This window comes from Castor canadensis, chromosome 5 (assembly GCF_047511655.1).
Source record: "Castor canadensis chromosome 5, mCasCan1.hap1v2, whole genome shotgun sequence".
NCBI classification, from domain to species: domain Eukaryota; kingdom Metazoa; phylum Chordata; class Mammalia; order Rodentia; family Castoridae; genus Castor; species Castor canadensis.
In genome coordinates, this window is record NC_133390.1 from 159,172,684 (window position 1) to 159,192,125 (window position 19,442).

At 45.2% G+C, this 19,442-nt stretch overlaps 1 protein-coding gene across 5 annotated transcripts in view; it reads right to left on the reverse strand.

Moving 5' to 3' along the window:
• Positions 1-7,777: 7,777 nt before the first annotated feature.
• The window catches only part of Uqcc1 (ubiquinol-cytochrome c reductase complex assembly factor 1), a 91,422-nt gene continuing 79,757 nt past the window's right edge, over positions 7,778-19,442 (reverse strand). For 4 of the 5 annotated variants that reach the window (XM_074074621.1, XM_074074620.1, XM_074074622.1 and 1 more), the window contains 2 exons: positions 12,710-12,823; positions 8,376-9,846 (listed from right to left, as the gene is read on the reverse strand). In XM_074074621.1, the coding sequence (XP_073930722.1) occupies positions 9,712-9,846; positions 12,710-12,823 (249 nt within the window). In that variant the 3' untranslated portion in view covers positions 8,376-9,711. Of the gene's footprint in view, positions 9,847-12,709; positions 12,824-19,442 lie in introns of all 5 variants that reach the window. The other variant, XM_074074624.1, reaches the window with a different exon arrangement.

The window sequence follows — 19,442 nt, forward strand, 5'->3', positions numbered from 1 at the left end:
AACAAAGCTAGACTGTGGGAGGGTGATGAGCTGTGGGGGCAGCCAAGGTGGCAGGGCCCTCATTAGGACCTTATCTCCAGATTTGTTTGAAGGGGAGAACCAGAGCCTTATCTGGGTTGGAGAAGGGCCCCTGGGAGTGAGGCAGGCAGGCATGTTTGTGTGTTGCTGTGTTAATTGTGTTTATTCCTGCTATAAGTATCTAAACATACTTTTGGCTCTGTTTCTTGTTTATTACTTTTTTTTTTGGCGGTAATGGTGTTTGAACTCAGGGCCTCATGCTTGCTATGCTAGGCAGCAGCTCTCCCTCTTGAGCTACTCCACCAGCTCTTTTTTAGCTGGGTATTTTTCAAGACAGGGCCTAGTGAACTATTTGCCCCAGCTGGCTTCGATCTCTGACTCCTTAGTAGCTAGGATTACAGGCATAAGCCACTGGCACACAGCCTCTGGTTGGCGGCACTGAGGTTTGAACTCAGGGCCTCACACTTGCTAGGCAGGCACTCTTACAGCCCTTTTTGTTACTTTTTTTTTTTTTCAAGATAAGGTCTCCAAACTATTTGCCTGGGGCTGGCTTCAAACTCAATCCTCCTGATCTTACAGGCATGAGCTACTGGTGCCTGGCCTTTTTTTTGTTGTTTTTTTGTTTGTTTGTTTTTGGTGCTGGGATTGAACCCAGGGCCTCCTGCATGCTAGGCAAGCGCTGTACCACCAAGCTACATCCCATTTTAAGTGTTTTTCACACTGTTGTGCAGCTGCTGCCACCATCCAGCTACAGAATGCTTCATATTGCAAAACTAAAACTCTGGAAGCTAGTGCATGGCTCAAGTAGTAGAGTGCTTGCCTAGTAAGTACAAGACTCTAAGTTTAAACACCAGTACCAGCAAGGCACAGATGGCTTATGCCTGTAGTCCTAGCTACTTGGAAGATGAAATCAGAAGGACCATGGTTCGAGGTCAACCTGAGCATAGTTTGCAAGACCCCATCTCCAAAATAACCAAAATGGACTGGAGGTGTGGCTCGAGTGATACAGCGACAGCTTTGCGAGTGAAGCCCTAGTTCAAACCCCAGTCCCACACACACACACACACAAAACAACCAAAAACCCAAAACTCTGTACCCACATAATAACTCATTTCTCCCTCCCCAGCCACGGGCAACCACCATTCTACTGTCTGCTTCTATGAATTTGACTATTCTAGAGACCTCATTTAGGTGGAATCATGCAGCCTTTGTCCTTTTGTGACTGGCTTAAATTTCATTCACCTAGCATAAAGTCCTCAAGGTTCATTCATGTAGCATGGGGAAGAATTTTCTTCCAAAGCTGAATAATATTCCATTGTACATATATTCCACATTCTGCATATCCAGTCATACACTGATCTACACGGGTTCTTCTACTTTTGGCTATTGTTAATAATGCTACAAATGAGCTCTGTATTTTTGTATATTTCCCTATGGGCCCAAGTTTGTATTAGATTCCATTTTTGTAAGTAAACAAAAATCAATATTAGCAATTTCATGTGGTTCAATATATGTATACACACCTATGCAGAACTGTACCTGTGCATGAATGTACATAATGTCTGTGATGTTTGTGTACATGCTTGATTGTCTTGACGTATCTGGCTACACACCAGTCTATGTACCTGTGTGTGCATGTCTGTGTGCAGAGCTATCTGTGCACTGTGTCTGATCCTTGACTCCAGCTCTGGACTGCAATACTGGGTGTGTATGCAAGGGAACTCAATGGAGAGAGGAAAAAGTGGGATGACTGAGTGGAAAGGAAAAGGGTCCCAGGAATCCTTAACATCCTGGTAATAATGTGTTCCTCAAGCCTGGTCTCCCAAGGCTGCAGGATGGGCCACTCTTCCCTGTAGTCTGAATAGGTAAAGGACAATGGGAGAGTAGATAGGTAGATCCTGACCTTGGGGCTGGGCCTTGGGGTGCTGGCCTAGGGTGAAAGGAGCTATTCAACAGACTCAAGCCCAGCTCCGAGCTGCATTGTCTGGGGCGCAGGCCCCTTAATAACTGTTATTAAGAGGAAGGAAAATATTTCCCTGTCCAGAGGATGTGTCATCTCTTGGCCTTTCTGGGGGCCATTTAGCCTTGTCTGTCATCTACTCCAAGCTGAGTGGTACTTGGGAAGGTGCCTGTTGTATAGGGGTGGTGGACACAGAGGCTGACTGCAGCCCTCCAGTTGCAGGCTGCTCTGATGCCAGCATTGCCACACACCTTCACTGTGCCACCTCAGGGTCAGGAGAGACAGGGTTCCAGTGCAGGGGTAGCCAGAGTGCTCTCAGTTCCCTGAACCAGGGCAAAACCACTTAAAAGCTGGACAGACAAGGAGACAAGTGGCAAGGAGTCCCAGATGCTGTCTTGAGTTGGGTAGCAAAGATGAGAAAGGTGGTACATGCCTGCAATCCCAGTACTCAGAAGGGTCTCAAGGATCTCTAGGAAGACATCACAAGGCTACATAATGAGACCCTGTCTAAAATAAAATAAAATAAAATAAAATAAAAGATGAGGAAGGTTTCAATCAGTGAAGAATGGCAAGCAGTGTTCCAGGCTAGAGGAAGAGGGCCAGGATGCCCCGGAAGGAAGCTTAGGCTTAAGGTGCAGGACAATGTGCCAGTAGGAAGCTCCTGGAACCTTGCTAAGGATAATGACTCAGAAGTTGGGATGGCTCCAGAACAGTATTTTAGGATAACCAGAAGCAGCCATGAGGGGGAAAAGTGGCCCAAAGCACCAGTCTCCTAGAAGCAACTCAGAAGGGTGTGACTCACTGCTTACTGAGTACCGCACAGATCTTAGGAGGCCATTATTTTGAGCTATCTCATCCTTAGGACCCCCCCAACCACCACCACCACCAGGGCTGGGACCCAGGACTGGCCTATCCAGGGGCTGTGGTTATGTGTCACTAGACTGAGTCAGACCCCTTAGTTGGAACAATTGCTCTGTCACTTAATGGATGAGGTCAACTCCTCTGAGTCACAGGGTCTTAACTTGTAAATTGGAACTAACAGCACCTCCTTCTCCAGGTCAGGTCGTTGTGGGAAATAAATGTGCTAATCTGTCAAATGCTTGAATGAGAATAGCCTTAGTTGCTCAGTATCTATTGAAATCCAGAGTTTTTCAGGCCATGTTAGGGCAGGGGCCCAGTGCAGGTCTGAATATAGATGAAGCAGTGACTAGAGCAGCTCCTGTCCCTAGTTCCTTCTAGACGTGGGCTAGCCCTGAAGGCCAGCCATGTCAGTGGAATGTGGCTGGTCAATCCTACCACTGCCTCTGGGATCTGTCCTCTCATCCCATAGCAAGTGACAGGAGGCAAAGTTTTCTCTCTCTGTGCACACACATACACACGCTTGAAAGTTTACAGTCCTCTCAAGCATGCTGGACATTTTGGCACTGTTTCAGAAAGGTGACTGTGTCTACATCTATAAATAGTGACAACAGGTCTTATCCTTTTGCCCACATCCTCCTACCACTCTGTCCCCCCCATGCACCCACCTCATCCCATCTGGAAGATAGTAGCATGTTCTCCATTCACATGCACAGTAAACCAACAAAGGAGGTTCTGTCCCAGCAAGGGAGAGGTCTGCCCCTTCATGGAAGGGCAGGATGTCCAGTTCTGGGAGGATATTATTAAGTCCATTTGGCCAGTGAGCAAAACCTTTATCAGTAATATTGGTAAAGACACCATTTTGATGTCGGTATGTCTCTTGTATCCTATTTCTCAATCTGTTCTGAACTTAAGAGAGGGAGAAATACCTACTGACCTGTTCGGTTCTTGTTATTGCAGTCACCTCTCCCTGCCCACCCTGACCTTCTCCCTCTTATCTAATCACCCACCATGTGTTTAATGCCTACTTTAGGCCAGTTCCTAAAGATGAGTAAGAGTTCATGTCTGCCCTGAAGGAACTCTGGTGAGGAAGGCAGACTCATAAATGTAAACCATAGATTAAGCTGTTCAAACCAAGTGCTTGGGGTTCAGAGCTCATGACCCATTCTGGAACTTTAAGAGGAGTTATGTCTCTATCTCCAGATAGGTGCAGCACTGTGGCAGATTCTCTCTGATAGGGGTATGGGATGTGAAAGAGCTTTTCTGAATGGAGGGAGAGGGAAAAAGAGGAAGAGGAGTCCGTCAGCACAGGCCGATGGCTTCTGGTTGGCAGGTGTAAAACCTGGAGTGAGGCTTCTCAAGGCCTGGTGCCTCCACACCCCTTCACCCCCATCTAGTGATGGTTGGATGGGAGGTCTCCAAGTCTTCTAGTGTTAGTCTTCTAGTGCTAACACTCTAGTCTGTCACTGTTGACATCACAGGTCCATATTTGGAGACTTCCTGGAGATTCTCCAGCAGGGTTCCTAGGTTCTTTTCTCCTTATTCTCCCCTCCACAGTCAGGAGGGTGGTTCTTGATCTGGGAAGGCTCTAGGTCCTAGGCTCACCAATGTGGTTCAAGGGAGGTACCCTGGTGGCCACAGAAAACCTTTGTTGAGTGGTTTAGCACCAGGACAGGGTGAGGAGAGTAAGGAGAAGGTCAAGGAGTGAGATTTAGCCTACCCTTCTCTAAAACCAAATGTGGTAGATGGAGTGGGCAAGGCATGATGAACACAGTGGGAGGAAGGTTGGCAGTGGTCCTTCAGGGCAGCAAGTACAGGAGGGCTGATCCCAAGGAAAGAGTTGAAACTCTCTGGATCTGTCCTGTTCTCTGCTCACAAACCTGCCAGCTCCTTTCCTTTTTATTTCACCTCAATGGCTGACAAACTCCAGATTACCTGAGAATCGAGACCAACCAGCCCGAGTTCCCCCTTCCCTCCTGGGCCTCATCTCAGGAATCCCTTGTCTCCCATCTGTTCTCCCAATCTCTGGTCTCCCCCTCCTCCCCACTAGTGCCAGGCCTTGTTCACAAGACCAGTCTTCCTTTTCCAGAGGGATCTGATAACAATTAAGAGTCCCTAACAGTCACAGATGTTTCCTACGCTGCTAAGTGCTTTACATTTAATCAGATTTCTCCCCATCTTCACACCCATCCTCTGTGCTTCCCTAAAAACCTGAGTTTTCACCTGCTCTAATTCCTAAATTTTCTCCATTTCTATTCTGCTAGCATGTCCCAAGATTCCAACAGATGCTGCCATACTCTACATAAACCCTTTGCAGTCTGTATCCTCTAAATAATGTTCCTGGAGTAATCTGAAACTTTTAAACCTCTCCAAATCATTCTCTGGCCCCTAATCTGCACCAAGCCACAACAGTGTCTCCCCCTTCCTTTCCATTCTATACAGGTCCCTGAATAGAATACAGGTTTTCTTCACCCCTGGGAATTCAGCCAGTTTCATGATTTCACATGTCCTTTCTATACCCAAGACTGGGCCAATGTTCTCAACCCCTCAGTCCCAATCATCCCAAAGTTCAGCCCTTCCCCATGTCCTTACCCTCCACAGAGTACCTCTACCACCTGAAGCACACCTCCCATGAGCATGGCTCTCTTACACAGATACCCCAAGGTGTGCCAAAAACAATGCGGTAGGGCTCAGAAGACCTGCCACAGTTCAATCTTCTATGGGATCACCTTGCACCAATGAGTGGTTTCTTCTCAGTGGGCCTGTTTTCCTCCTGCATGATGGGACAGTAAGCCTAACCCACAGGGTGTTGTAATTATCATGTGTAAAAACACAATGCAATTAGTCTCCTTTTCTAGCTTATCTGCCATACAGCACCACCCCTACCTCTGGAGAGCTCTGTAATTGCTCTACTTCTTCAGCACCTGATGCATCAAGTCCTGGTGATTTTTTTTTCTTCGAAATGTTTGTGGGATCTGAACTTCCATTTAAATTCCTACTACTATTCCCAGGATTCCAAGCCTAGATGGCTAAACTCTTCCCACTAGATCAATCTTTACTGGCCACCACTATGCATTTCTGCTCCCATCAAGCCAGAATCTTCATTGACAATGATCAGTGGCTCCCTGTTGCCTTTCCAGGCTAGCCCCATTCATAGCCCCCTCCCCTTTTTTTTTGGCAGTACTGGGATTTCAACTCAGGGCCTATACCTTGAGCCACTCTACTAGCCTTTTTTTGTGTTGGGTGTTTTCAAGAGCCCACAAATTATTTGCCCCGGTTGGCTTTGAACCACAATCCTCCTGATCTCTTCCTTCTGAGTAGCTAGGATTACAAGGGTGAGCCACTAGAGCCCGGCCATTCATGACCATTTGATCTCTGTAACCGACCTTCCTTAGCAATCAATGTCACTGATCTACTTCAGTCTGAAGAGCTTGCTGTTCCATGCCTTCTGGGCAGCCTCTCACTCCTCTGCATTCCATTTCCCTAAACCTTGCCTGTTCTTTTTGTTTTAATTGCCTTCAAGGCTCTCCTCATTTCTAACTCCCTTGTGATCTTCCCAGGTAGGTGGGTAGGTGCACTCATCCCATGTGGCTAGAATACTGCTTTAGGTTTCTTTTTTCTTCTTAAATATAGCACCTTCTTCCATCTAGAACTAAAAGTGGAGGGCTTGGGTGTTAGAGTCACATGAAGTCTGCACACAGGGTAAATATGTGTCTTTCTGAGTTTCTGTTTCCCTCAGCTATAATATGAATTTAAAACCTCACATGACTGTCATTGAGGATTAAATGAGATAGTAACACCGATTGTATCTGGCACAAAACAGAAATTAAATAGCAATTATTTATTATTTTAAAAATTTTAGGTAAAACTGAAATCTTAGAGGTACTGTTCACTATACTGTTCAGTGTTTCTTATTTGAAAACCTCTATAATGCATGTCTCTGAAAAGTAAGGAAAATGCTTTTGATGAATTAAACTTCCTTTTATGTGAATGGATTAACTACATAAAAGCTTTAAAGTTATTAAGCCTTTTGCTTTTTCACCTTCAACTGCCAGGAAGCTCAGAGCAAGGTTTTATAGCCAACTACAGATTTCCTCGTTCACCAGAGGGAGGTACTGTGGTTTAGAGAAAGAGCAGGGGTCCTGGGGCTGGACAACTCTGAGCCTTACTCCCCTCACTTGTGGAAAAGGGTTAGTAAAAATGAGGATAACACCTATTTTACAGTACTGTGGTGAGATAATGCATTAAAATTTTTATAAATTACCAAAAAATCACATGTAAGTTGGTGATTAGCAGTCTTGTTTACTAATTATTTTCCCCTCTCTTCCCTCATATACTTGGATTTTCTCTCTCAGACCTTAGTTTATAATACTTTTAGTTTTATTACAACTGTGCCTCTTAAATGACAAAATTATTCCTAAAGAGTAATCTCCCTGGAGGCAAGAAATCATGTCCTGCACTTGTTTTGTATAATTACAATTTATATTAGAAAAACATTTAGCTGCAGTTTTTGGTTCCTACGCTTAATATCTTAGTATTACTGTTAAAATAAGAGGAACTGTAGGTTGGACTGGCTCCAGAAAGGAGCTTTTGTTGGACTGATGACCAGTGATGATTTAGTCATTCATTTGTCCTTTTATTTACCAATGTAAACGTGATGCTGTCTGTGAGCCAGGTACTCTGCTGAGCACTGGAAAAACTAAGGTAACCCACTCCAATACAGCATGGACTCTGCTTGGAAGCAGCTCACAGTGGAGTATGGGAGGCGGATATGAAAATAATCACCTCAGTGTTGCAAGGCAGGTGTAAAGTAAGCAGAGAACACTGCAAAGAGTACCTTGGAAAGCTGGACAGTGTACTTGGGTATGGGGATGGGGCAGGGGAAGTGATGCTTGAGAGAGTTTGGGATTTCTTTAGTTAGCAGTGGGATGGATGAATTAGCAGCATGGTCACTTCAGGTAACCTCAAGTGGTTCAGTTTGCTCAGGGAAGAAACCATTTAGAGACCCATAAAAACAGGCGGCAATAGAGGCAGGGGTCAAACAAAGAGCCTGTTGCCTCCAAAGTACCTGGATATTACCTTGATGGGGAGGGGGATTGGCACAGTTAGTGACAGATGCTTATGGTGATAATGAGAGGGCTTTGGTACATCACAGACATGACAGGTCCAATATGGCTTTCATATATGGCTCCATGTTAAAAGCTGGATATAGGTTCTGCAACAAAGACCATCTATCTGTTGCTGGAGGGAGTCAGCCCAGGTCTGCATGAACACAGGCCATCTGGGATGCTAAGAAGGGCAGTCAACCCTGGACCAGGGTTGACTCTAGTGACCTTTAAAGTTCCTTCCAAGTTTGAGGTTTCAGGATTCTAAAGCAAGCCCAGTAGCTAAACTAGAGCTGTGGGCTAGGATCTGTGGCTAGGGAGCTGCCCTGGGCAGCAAACGAGTAAACGCTCAAATAACTTTTATATATGAATTAATGTGCAGCGTTGGGAGCCAAAATCCGTTCCATTAATTTTTCCATCCATTCCAGGAGCAGTTAGGTACACACAGTAAAGTTTATTTTGGTGCATGGTATACTTCACTCCATTAAAAATAAATTAATCAGCAAATTCCTGCCTGGCTCAGCTCTGGTTTATGTAAATAATGCCCAGCTGTAATGAGTTACAAGGTGTTATTATCTTACACACACAGAGGAGGCTTCACTCTAGAGCTCCGCTTGCAACAAAAGCATTTTAAATAAACTGAGAGGAGGCGGTTTGATTTGTAATGTTTTCACAGAAGTGGGATATACCTCACCCGTATAGAGTTTCTTTGTATGACTCATTTTATAGCAAGTTCAATGAAGGAAGTTTGATGGGGGAGGGAGGGGCAAGGAGGTTCCCCGCCCCCTTTCTTCAATTTAAGAAAATCCCCCAAGAGATGACCCACACTCTGAGTCGGGAGGGGAACTGGGTCCTCAAGTTCTCAGACCAGGTAGCTCTGTAACACATGCTCCAGAAGTTGAAGAGAAAGTAGAAAGCTGGGCACAGGACTGGGTCCTGGGACAGTACATCTAAGCCAGAATAATGTTCTTTTCGCTAAGTATCTCATATAAGGAGAGGCCAAAAGAGGAAAGACATGTTTCTTGTCCAGTTCACTGGGGGTGACAAAGGGACCTTTGTTTCTGAGGCCTCTTTCTAAATGACTTAGGATATGACAAGCCCCTTGGCCTTCAAAGGCTCCCTAGGTTTCAGAGGATATGCTTTGTAGGCTGTGCCTGGGTCAGATGGTGACACCTCTCTGTGCACCTGAGGTAAGCACAGCAACAGAGATCCTCTGACCTATTCTTCTCCCTGTCTCTAACTGAGCTGGGCATTGCTCCTTAGCTTGTGACATCCACCATCTCACCTAAGTTCCTAAAAGATTCTGCAGTAAAGAAGAGCTGTGGCAGAGATAAGTCTCTGTTTCTTTTAATGACCAACTCAACCCCATGGCTCAAAGTCAGAGGACAGTGTGCTTACCCATCTTGACTCAACAGAATAAAAACTGCTCCTAGGCACAGCAGGCCTAGGTGGAGCAGTCCCCTTAAAAGCTGTCAGTCACATACACTTGCTGGAGGGACTTGAGGAGTGTATGCTGGGAAGCTCTTGCTTGGGACTATTCTTGAGGGAGAGGACACCTCAGAAGAGCTGGGGTTCTCTCATCACTGTGCCCCCACCAGATCAGACTCCTGGGCACAGGAGAAGAAACTTAACACAATGGGACCAGATATTTGACAGTTGCTGTTCAAAGGTCAGTTCAGGACCCTTTCTATGGGATCCTGGACCAAACAGGCAATTCTCTGACCAAGGGTCCTCAAAACCAGCTGGCCAACTGTCCAGAGAGACTGGCCCTCAAAGACCCTCATCATTATAAGTGGGAGCACGAGGTGTCAGGATGCTCTGTGGATTCTTCTCCACCAGAGGACGCCATCTCACTTCTCCTGTCAGAAGGAGATCTTCACCATCCATGGAGTCCAGGTACTGCATCTGCAGCCATGAGAGCAGAGAATGGGATAGATGAAGGACATTAAGTGAGGTGACACCAACTTCCCCAAGAACAGGAAAGAGAGGGAAGGATGGAGGGCTCCTGGCCAGAGTTCCCTGATTTCCCAGATTACTTCATTAAGGAGAGATGGGGAAAAAATTGCTGTGGAAACTCATTGAGGTTTTAGGGACTTCCCTTCACACCTCTATTTTCCCTTCACACACACACGCACCACACACATGTAACACACCATCCCCACCAACCACACATCTCCCCCCTGCTGCACCCTCCCTTGCACTCCATACAGTGCTGCTGGGAGAACAAGCCTGTCCTCATGGAAAGATTAAATGATAAGGCATATGTGCTAGTCACTCCAACTATTTTTTCTAATATATGCACCTCCACTGTCCTCCTTTGGGCCCAGTTTCCCCCACAGAATGGTTGGGCGAGTCCATCCCTGATAACTCTGCTGCTTAAAATGGTTGTCATCCCAGAGACACCCCTGCCTGCTGCTCTGCTATGACTTTCACCAGTGATCCTCACTGTGCCTACTGAAACTAGGGGGACCAAGTGGCATATCTTCCTGCTCCCCACAATTGGCAGATGTTCTGACATCTGGATTCAGTGGTCATGTCCCCTCTAGGCTTTCTCCCATTTGCACATCCAGCCGATGTATTATGGAAAGAATGAATTCCAGAGCTGTTGCCCTAGGCAACACCAGGCTCCTGGGTGCTCTCAGATCTATTAAGGAATTTAGGCGCATAACTCCTTGTGCAGAGAGTCACCTATGATACAGACAAATGGAAACAATTGCAGAGGTGTGTGTGTGGCGGGGGGTCAGTTTTGCAAGAAGCAGGTGAGCTAAGGAGCAGCTGAGCCTCAGAGAGCAGAGAACACCTCTGGAGGATCCTCAGGCTGCCTGCGAGTAGAGGGGGCAGCAAATGAGAAATGCTCACAAGTGGACAGGCAAAGTCACCAAGTGGATCAGAGCAGGAGTTAGCACTGGATCCAGAAAGATGAGGCTCTCTCAGAGGGAGAGGATGGAATACCCTGGGCTTCATCTTAGGTCTTTGATCATCCCTTCTTCCAAGAACTCATCACTCTTTCTTCTTCTATCTTTAGGCTATTGCTCCTTGACCTCAACCTCAGTCTCTTACAAATATCTCAAGTCTAGCTTTCCATATGCCCTGCATCTCTTCTAGGGTAAGAAATTCAACAATGCCATTTCTACCCCAAACATCTCCTGGACTGCAAACTTCAACATAAACTCTGACTGGTTACCAGGCTGCATCAGGTATAGGACTACTCTGTCCAGCTTCCTGGCCTCCCCGATCCACTCAGTCAGAATGCACCTCTCTTTCCCTGGCCTTCCTAGTGCTCTGTCCTACATGGATTAAATCACAGACTGGCTGGCTCTGCACTTGCCTGGCTCCCTGAGGGCAGGATTGGACTTCATTAATCTCTGTTCCTCCAGCACAACACCTGGCTTAAAGGCTTACTGACAGAAGTGGGTCCCCATCAAAGCTCCCTGTTTTTCCTAAGAGCCCCATCACTGCCCAGCTCTAAGTGGGGCAATGAGACTTCTTACAGGGATATTAGTTGTGGCAGTCACATTCCTTCTGGGCCCCTGGAGAGGTCCCAGCTGTTCCTTGTTGTGGCCTCTGGCACAAACAAACAATGGTAGATGGAAAAGCTGGGTAAGTCTCTCTGAAAACAGCATTTGCTTTGCCGATTGCTCCTCCTGTCTGAAGTCAAATCCAGGCAACAGTGTGGATCTCAGAATTCTCTTTGGGAGGAGCCCTTTGGCCACAGTGCTTTCTCCCTGGCTTTGACAGATTTGAAGAATGGTCCAATGAGAGTCCTGGCTTCTGGGGGTCTTTACCCTCTGTATCTGAGGAACCTCAAGATGTCACTTTTCCATCAATCAACTAGCTAGTCCTACTGGCCTCATGTGCTCAAGAGCTAAGGTCTGTCCTTCCTTTATTTAGCTGTTGGAGGCTTGGAGGCCACAGATACAGGTGAACAAGAGAATAACTGTGGGGTGAGGCTCCTTTAACCCCAAGTCCAGGTCCATGAAACAAAGGTGTGATTCATGGACAACCCAAGCTGACGAGCTGTTGATAGCAGCTGAGATCTCTAATGGCTACATGAATCACCCAGCTTGGGGTCTGAGGCCAGCTGTGCAAGATGACTCACTAAGAGACCCTGGAAAAGCCTCCATGTTCCTCCTCCTTGTCACTTAGCCCATTCATCTAGAAAGCATGAGTTTCCCATCAATACAGATCTGGGGTAAGAAATCAGGAGTTAGTTTTGCATGGGCTGGAGAAAGCCATGTGCTTCAGTAGTCCTTGCTGTGAGGTTCCTTCTGGCTTTGGTGTCAGGGAGCCCTGGGGAGTCAGAGGGGTGAAACCTGAAGTTGGGGGACCCTACTTGACTGTGGAGAGCTGTCAGTTGGGAAAGGATGACAGGTGGTGTCTCTGGAAGTCAGTAGTAGGGAGTGAATTTATAAGTGGGCCCAAAAGGTAGTCTTACAGTGGCTGCTCCACTGTGCCCTATACTTGTATCTCCTAGGACTCTGCGGGATCAGTACCTAGCACAGTACCTGTCACACAGTAGGAAATGAAATGTGTAGTGAATGAATGACTACAGCTTTCTGAAAGCAGAAGGCTACTCAGTACCTATGCCTCTCTAGCCCCATTCCTTTGACCCTTGGCCAACCTCCTGGCTGGACACATAAAAAGCACTCATTTTCCATCGATATCTGTTGATATAATCAGGTCAGTATTCCCTCAGACTGGCCCCTGAAAACTCAGGAGAACCCACTTTCCATAAGACTCTGTGTGTGGTGGAAGGGGAGTTGCTTACCTGTTTTCTTACATATTCTACCAGCAACTCAAGCTGTCGGGGATCTTCACATTTCTGGTTGAAGAAGGTTCTCCAGAGGGCAGCAGCCAGCCCATGATCATCTGAAAGGATCCCCTGAAACAGAGAGTACAACTGGTCTGCCAGGGAGTACCGCAGAGCCATGATGCAAAAGCTGGGGATTTTTCTTTCTTTCTTTTTTGTTTGGTGGTACTGGGGTTTGAATCAGGGCCTCACATTGCTAGGCAGACGCTCTACCAATTTAGTCACTCTGCTAGTCCTGTTTTTGTGTTGGGTTTTTTTGAGATAGGGTCTTACAAACTATTTGCCTGGGGCTTCCTTTGAACTATGAATCTCCTGATCTCTACCACCTGAATAGCTAGATTACAGGTGTGAGCCACCAGCCCCCAGCCAAGATGGGGATACTGTGACATGACAGCAAACAAAGAACTGGCCCAGAAGTACCTCACCAATACTGTGAGAGGGAAATGGGGCAGTTATATGACAGGGCTGAAAGGGGGCTTATGAAAGTGTCTGGCTCAACCCCTTCATTTTATACAGAGGAAAAACATGGGACTCAGAAAGGCCACATCACTGGCTGAGGTAATACAGAGATGGGACTCATGTTTGATGGACCTTCCCAGGTCCAGTTCCCTCTTCTCTACCACACTGTACCTGGCCCAAGCAACATTTGAGAGGCCAAGAAGAGAAATGAGCATGGGTTGGCAGTACTGTGAGTCTGTTTTTTTGGGAATGGAGGCAGGCATGGACTGTGCCTTCTTGCTTGACCCAAGGGCACAAATCTGCAAGGCAGCTGGCTCTTTAGGAAATGCAGCTAGGTATCTTGCCTTCCCTATCACTCATCTCTGGGCTGGCCATGACTGTGCTAGCATATCCTTAAATATAGGAAAACAAGCTGTTCAGCAAGATTGCGTAGGGCCTGTGTATGTGTGTATCTGACATTGCCCCTCCTGGCACTGAGGACCCTGTTGAGAAGCCCAGATATCAGAGAGGCTAAGCAGAGAGCCATTTTCTAGCTCAGACCTCTAGGTGAGAGAGGATGAGGGTGATTGAAGGGAAAGGCCCTGAGAAGTTGCTCTTCCTGGAAGCCAAGTTATTTTGTGGAACCAAAGTGCTGACTTGGAGTTAGAAAGCTGGATCAAGTCCTACTTCTGCCACTACCAAGCTCAACTGTGGTGGTTAAACCTGAGTCTCCAACTTCTCAGCTATTAAAAGAAATGAAGGGACAGAGGCTGAGATCAGGAGGATCGTAGTTCAAGATTACCACAGGCAAATAGTTCACGAGAACCCCATCTCCAAAATAACTAGATCAAAATGGACTGGAGGTGTGGCTCAAGCAGCAGAGTGCCTGTTTTGCAAATGCAAAGCCTTGAGTTCAAACACCAGTCCCACCAGAAAATAAAAACCAAACAAACCAAAAAACAAGCTAATAATTCCTACACCACAAAGCTGTGAACATTAAGAGACAATAGCCATGAAAGGTTCTTTAAGTGATAAACATTACAAAGGCCAAGCAGCATTTTTTGACATTGTAGGACAGTCTTGGGTATTGTAGCATATGAGGTCTGAATCCAGGCCCACTGCCAAGAAAGGCCATGTTCAGTGTAAGGAGGTGACAGTTTGGGTGAAAAGCATTCCACTTGCTGCAGACACCTTATGCTAAATAACTGCACAGTTCCACAGCTGAAGACTGTACTGGCATAATGGCTAAGTTGGGAAAACCCATTTCTTCTAGCAGATGGCAATAGAAGCCAAGGACAAGTTCAAGCACATCGTCATTCTCTAAGCTATTTGCTAACACAACAGCCTGCCTATGTTTGAAGTGCCCTAGGTACAGGCTGGAATGCTACTGGCAATGATCTATATGTGTAGCATGGGAAGGACTAAGAGACAGAGTAGGTGTCATAAGGGCTTGGAGAATGAGCAGAACCCAAGTCAGGAAAAGCCTGTCAACCATGGCTTGCTGCAAATATACAGCCTTGGTGGAAGGTGAAATGGCTGTGAGGGGATGGGACAAATCTATAAGCAGGAGTTCCTGAGCAGTCAGAGGGAAAAGAAGGACCAGGACAAGTTAGCAGTGCTAACAACCTGACTGTTCCAGACTGTCTGGGTTTCTTTACACAGCAGTGCCTAATGACTACATAGGCCATGCCGCACAGGTATTATTACCTTATGGTGAAAGATAAGTACTGAGACTCAGAGGTTGGCTGGCTAACTGGTGGTAGAAGCAAAACAAGCCTGCACTTCCAAGGTCAGGATGGTAACTACTTAGCTCTAGGCATGACACAGTCTCTGGAACACAGTGCCAATGCACTGGAAATGGCTACATTGATAATCGAACCCAGCTGCAGCCTTCTTTCCACTAGACTGCTAGTAACTCATGAAAACAAATGGAAGACTTGTCTGAGAATGCAAATTTCAATGTAAGAAAGCAGAAAAGGAAACAGGGTACCTAGAGGCTAAACATTAGGTTGCAAGACAACTTTCACACAATCTAATGGTGAGCCTACTTGTTTTCATCATGATACAAAGTCTAGATGAACTGAGAGGAAACTGAGGTACTGTCCTGGCACTAGAGGGTCTGGTTATGGTAATGGGTTTAGAGTGGCAGAGTTTCACTCAGTGAAGACTGATTTGACACCATTATGTGCTTAGCATGATGCTAAAAACAGAATTATAGTAACATGGGCTGAGCTCTCAGTGAGCTTACAATCTAGAGGGACAAAGCTAGTGCACATCAAATCAGCACACAACACAATCCCAAACAAAATCCTAAACTGCACTGTGAGACCCCAAGCTATGTGCTGCACATGCCTCCTCATTTCTCAGTCTTCACTAGTGTTATAAGTCCTCAGAGACACCCTTCTGCTTCACCCTAAATAATACTCCTATTATTCTTCATCACTGCACTCTATTTGTAATTAGACATTTATTTTTTGTCTCCTTGTTACTCGTTTGTTGTCCATCTCTCAATTAGAAGAGAGAAGCTAAGTTTAGTCAGGTGTGGCATCTGTCTTCCCAGCTATGCAGGAAGCATAAATAGGAGGATCGAAGTCCATGTCATCCTGGGCATAAAAGTGAGACCTTATTCGGAAAACAACCTTCATTGTTTTTAAGTGGTAGAGTGCCAGCCTAGCAAGTGGAAGGCCCTGAGTTCAAATCACAATACCGCCACTGCCACCAAAAAAAAAAAAAAAAAAGAGGAGGAGGAGGAAGAGGAGGAAAGTTTAGTGGTAAAGAGCCAGACCATGTCTGTTTGATTCACTTGATATATTCCTAACACATCTCACATGACAGACATTCAATAAAGTTATTTTTTCTCCACATAAGCATAAGAGAACTAAGAGGTAAGGGAAAGGTGTGGAGAAGCAGGCTTTTAGGAATGAGGGGATGTGAAAGGGCTTTAGGACATTCTAAGCAAGAGAGAATATTAATGCATTAAATACACACAGAATGCTCTACAAGGTGCCAGGTCCTGAACCTGGCTCTGAGGCACCAAGCTGACCTTAGCTACTGCCTTCAACACCTTGTGTCCAGGACAGTCTTACTCACTCCCGTGTGTTTGCACAGCAGAGAGGCAAATGACCTCCCCTGGAGGGTAAGCAATGGGAGAGAAAGCATACAAAAGCAGGAACAGGGGCTGTTGGTATAGCTAAAGTGATAGAGAGCTTGCCTAGCAAGCAATTTGACTTCATAAAAGTAGAAAAGTAGGAAAGTTCCAAAAGTTTCCAGAGAAAAGGCATAATGTAAGCAAGAATGTAGAAAGAGGATGCTGAAGAACAGAACTTTCTGTGATAATGAAATGTTCTGTATTGGCACTGTCCATTATAGTGGCCTCTAGCCATATACTGTTAGTGAGCACCTAACATAAGGCTAGCAATGAGGAGCTGAATTTAATTTTTATTTATTTATTTATTTTGTGGTACTGGGGTTTGAACTCAGGGTCTCATGCTTTTAGGTAGGCACTCTACCACTTGAACCACTCACTGGCCCTTTTTTGTGTTGAATATTTGTAAGATAGGGTCTAGCAAAATATTTGTCTGGGCTGGCCCTGAATTGTGACTGTGATCCCCTGATATCCGCGTCCCAAGTAGCTAGGATTACAATGTACAGTCCCCAGCTGTATTTTTAATTTTACTTAAATAATTTAGAGAAGTTTTATTTTGTTTTCTTTTAGTGCTGGGGATGAACCCAGGGCCTTACACATGCTAGGCAAACATTCTACCACTGAGCTACATCCTCAACCCCTTATTTAAATCAAAATAGTAGCATATACCTAGTACTGGACAGTTCTAGAATCTTGTGATTCCAAAAGTGATCTGCAAAATGGCTGCACCGACATCACTTGTACCTTGTTAGCTATGCGGTATCTCGGGACCCATCTCAGATTTGCTGAGTCTAAAGGTGAATTCTGCCTTAGTTGCTAGGTGATTTGAATGTACTTCAAAATTTAAGAAAACTTCTAGAATCACACATTTAAATCATCTGGGATCTTTTACAGATGCCCACCCACACCAATTAAATCAGAATCTTTGGGGACAAGAACCAGACACTAGAAAGTGTTCCAGGTAACTAGCTATTTCCCAAACTTTTTAACTCACAAGTTTGTCACTTGGGTGCTTGCTGAAGACTCAGCCAGCACTCTTCCTGGAATGAGTCTTCAAAGGGGCTGGGAATTAGAAATTAAAAGTACCCCATGCTACTTCTTTGATTGGTCATGTTCAGGTAAAATGGCTCTGCCAGAATGGACAAGGGTGAGGGACAGAGAAGAAACATAATTCTATACATCTTATTAATACTGATGAAAGAAATCAACTGAGCCAACAGTTATCTGCAAGAGACCACAAACAAATACTAAGCCTCATTCTTTTATATATTGTAGAGTTTCTGAAATCAGACTACATCTAATTTAACAACTGATATGTACATTTAAGCAATGTTTCTCAATTCCCATTCCACTGCCAAAAAGTTGTTAAATTAGTGATGTTTGTATTATGTATAATCTAACTAAATTGCTTTCTTATGATTGAGGATAGTTAGTAAACTGAGAATTAGAAGAGCGCAATTTTAATTATTTCCATGACCCTAAGCATGTCATTTCAATTAATTTATTTTTGTGGTACTGGGGACTGAACCCAGTGCTTTATGTGTGCTAGGCAAGCAGTCTACCACTTGGGCTATGTCCCATTCCTTTTTTGTTTTTGTTTTTATTTTGCTTTTGAGACATTTTTGAGACACCATTGCTTTTGCCTGGGCTGTTCTCAAACTCACAATCCTCCTGCCTCTACCTCAGCCCCCAGCAGCTGGGATTATACCACCATACCTGGCTATGTTCTGTTTTTTTCTCCCTCTCCTTTCTCCTTCCTTCCTTCCTTTCTGTTTTTGGTGGTACTGGTGTTTGAACTCAGAGCCTCACACTTGCTAGGCAGGTGCTCTACCACTTGAGCCACTCTGGCAGTTCTTTTGCATTGAGTATTTTCGAGATAGCATCTCACAAACTATTTGCGTGGACTGGCTTCAAACCACGATTCTCCTGATTTTCTCTGGCTTGTGAATAGCTAGGATTACAAGTATGAGCTACTGCCCTCCTGGTTTTAATTTCTGTCTTCATACTAGTAAAAATTCCTCCAGCCTGAACTCTAGTTTCTTACTTTCATCCCTTTGTGCATATCCTCCCTTCCTCACTGATCACCTATTACATGCTAAGCACTATGCTAGGTAGCAAAAATATACATGGTAGGCACTGTCACTTCCCAGAAGAAATCTCCAGCCAGCTAGGGTGATAATGCTGTGAGAGAACAGGGAAGGGAGAATGAGCTAAGCCTGGGGAAGTTCGGGGACCACTTCTCAGGAGAGTGATGCTTGTATTAAATCTGGAGGTAAGCACAAAATGAGTTTAGAAGCACATGGAAGAAAAGGTGAACCTTGGTGGTATACACACAGGTGTTCACAAATAAAGTTTTCCTTATGCATGAAATAGCCATAATAAAAGTTCTGAGGAAAAGATGAGATAGATACTATAAATGAACATTAAAGACATTCTGCAATGTGAAATAAGCCAGTCATAAAAGAACAAATATTCTAAGGTTTCTACAGTAGTCAAATTCTTAGAGAAAGAAAGTAAAGTGAAGGTTGCCAGGGTCTGGGGAAATGGGGAGTCAGTGTGCAATGCGTACAGAGTTTCAGTTTGGGAAGACTGATGCCCAAGATAATTCACTCAGTGAACAAAGCAAGTTGGAGAACAGTGTGTATAGCAGAGCACCTCCTTTTCCTCATAACAAGGAAAAGCTAATGCTTGCATATGTGCAAATAACATCTGGAAGGACATCTAATAAACTATGAATGAAGTTTTCTCCTGCAGCAGGGAAGTGGGCATGAGGGGAAAGGGGCGTTCTATTTTCTATTTCAATCAGTTATGGACAGTTTTATGAACTTTAAAAAAAAAAATGTGTAATTTGTCTGACATTCTGTGCTGCTTACATGTGACTGTCTTCCTCGCCCTGGAAGCACCTGGGGCTGAGACACTGTCTGATCTGCCTTTGTCCCTCCATCCAGCACCCAGCAGGCACTCAACAAATGCTGACTAGTTAAATGATGTGACTATATTATGTAGTGCTCTCTTTCACAAGAACTGGCAAGCCAGTCAATGAAGATGAAGAAATAAATACTAAGCCATAAAGGCAGGCAGTGAAGATGGAAACTTCCTTCAGACACG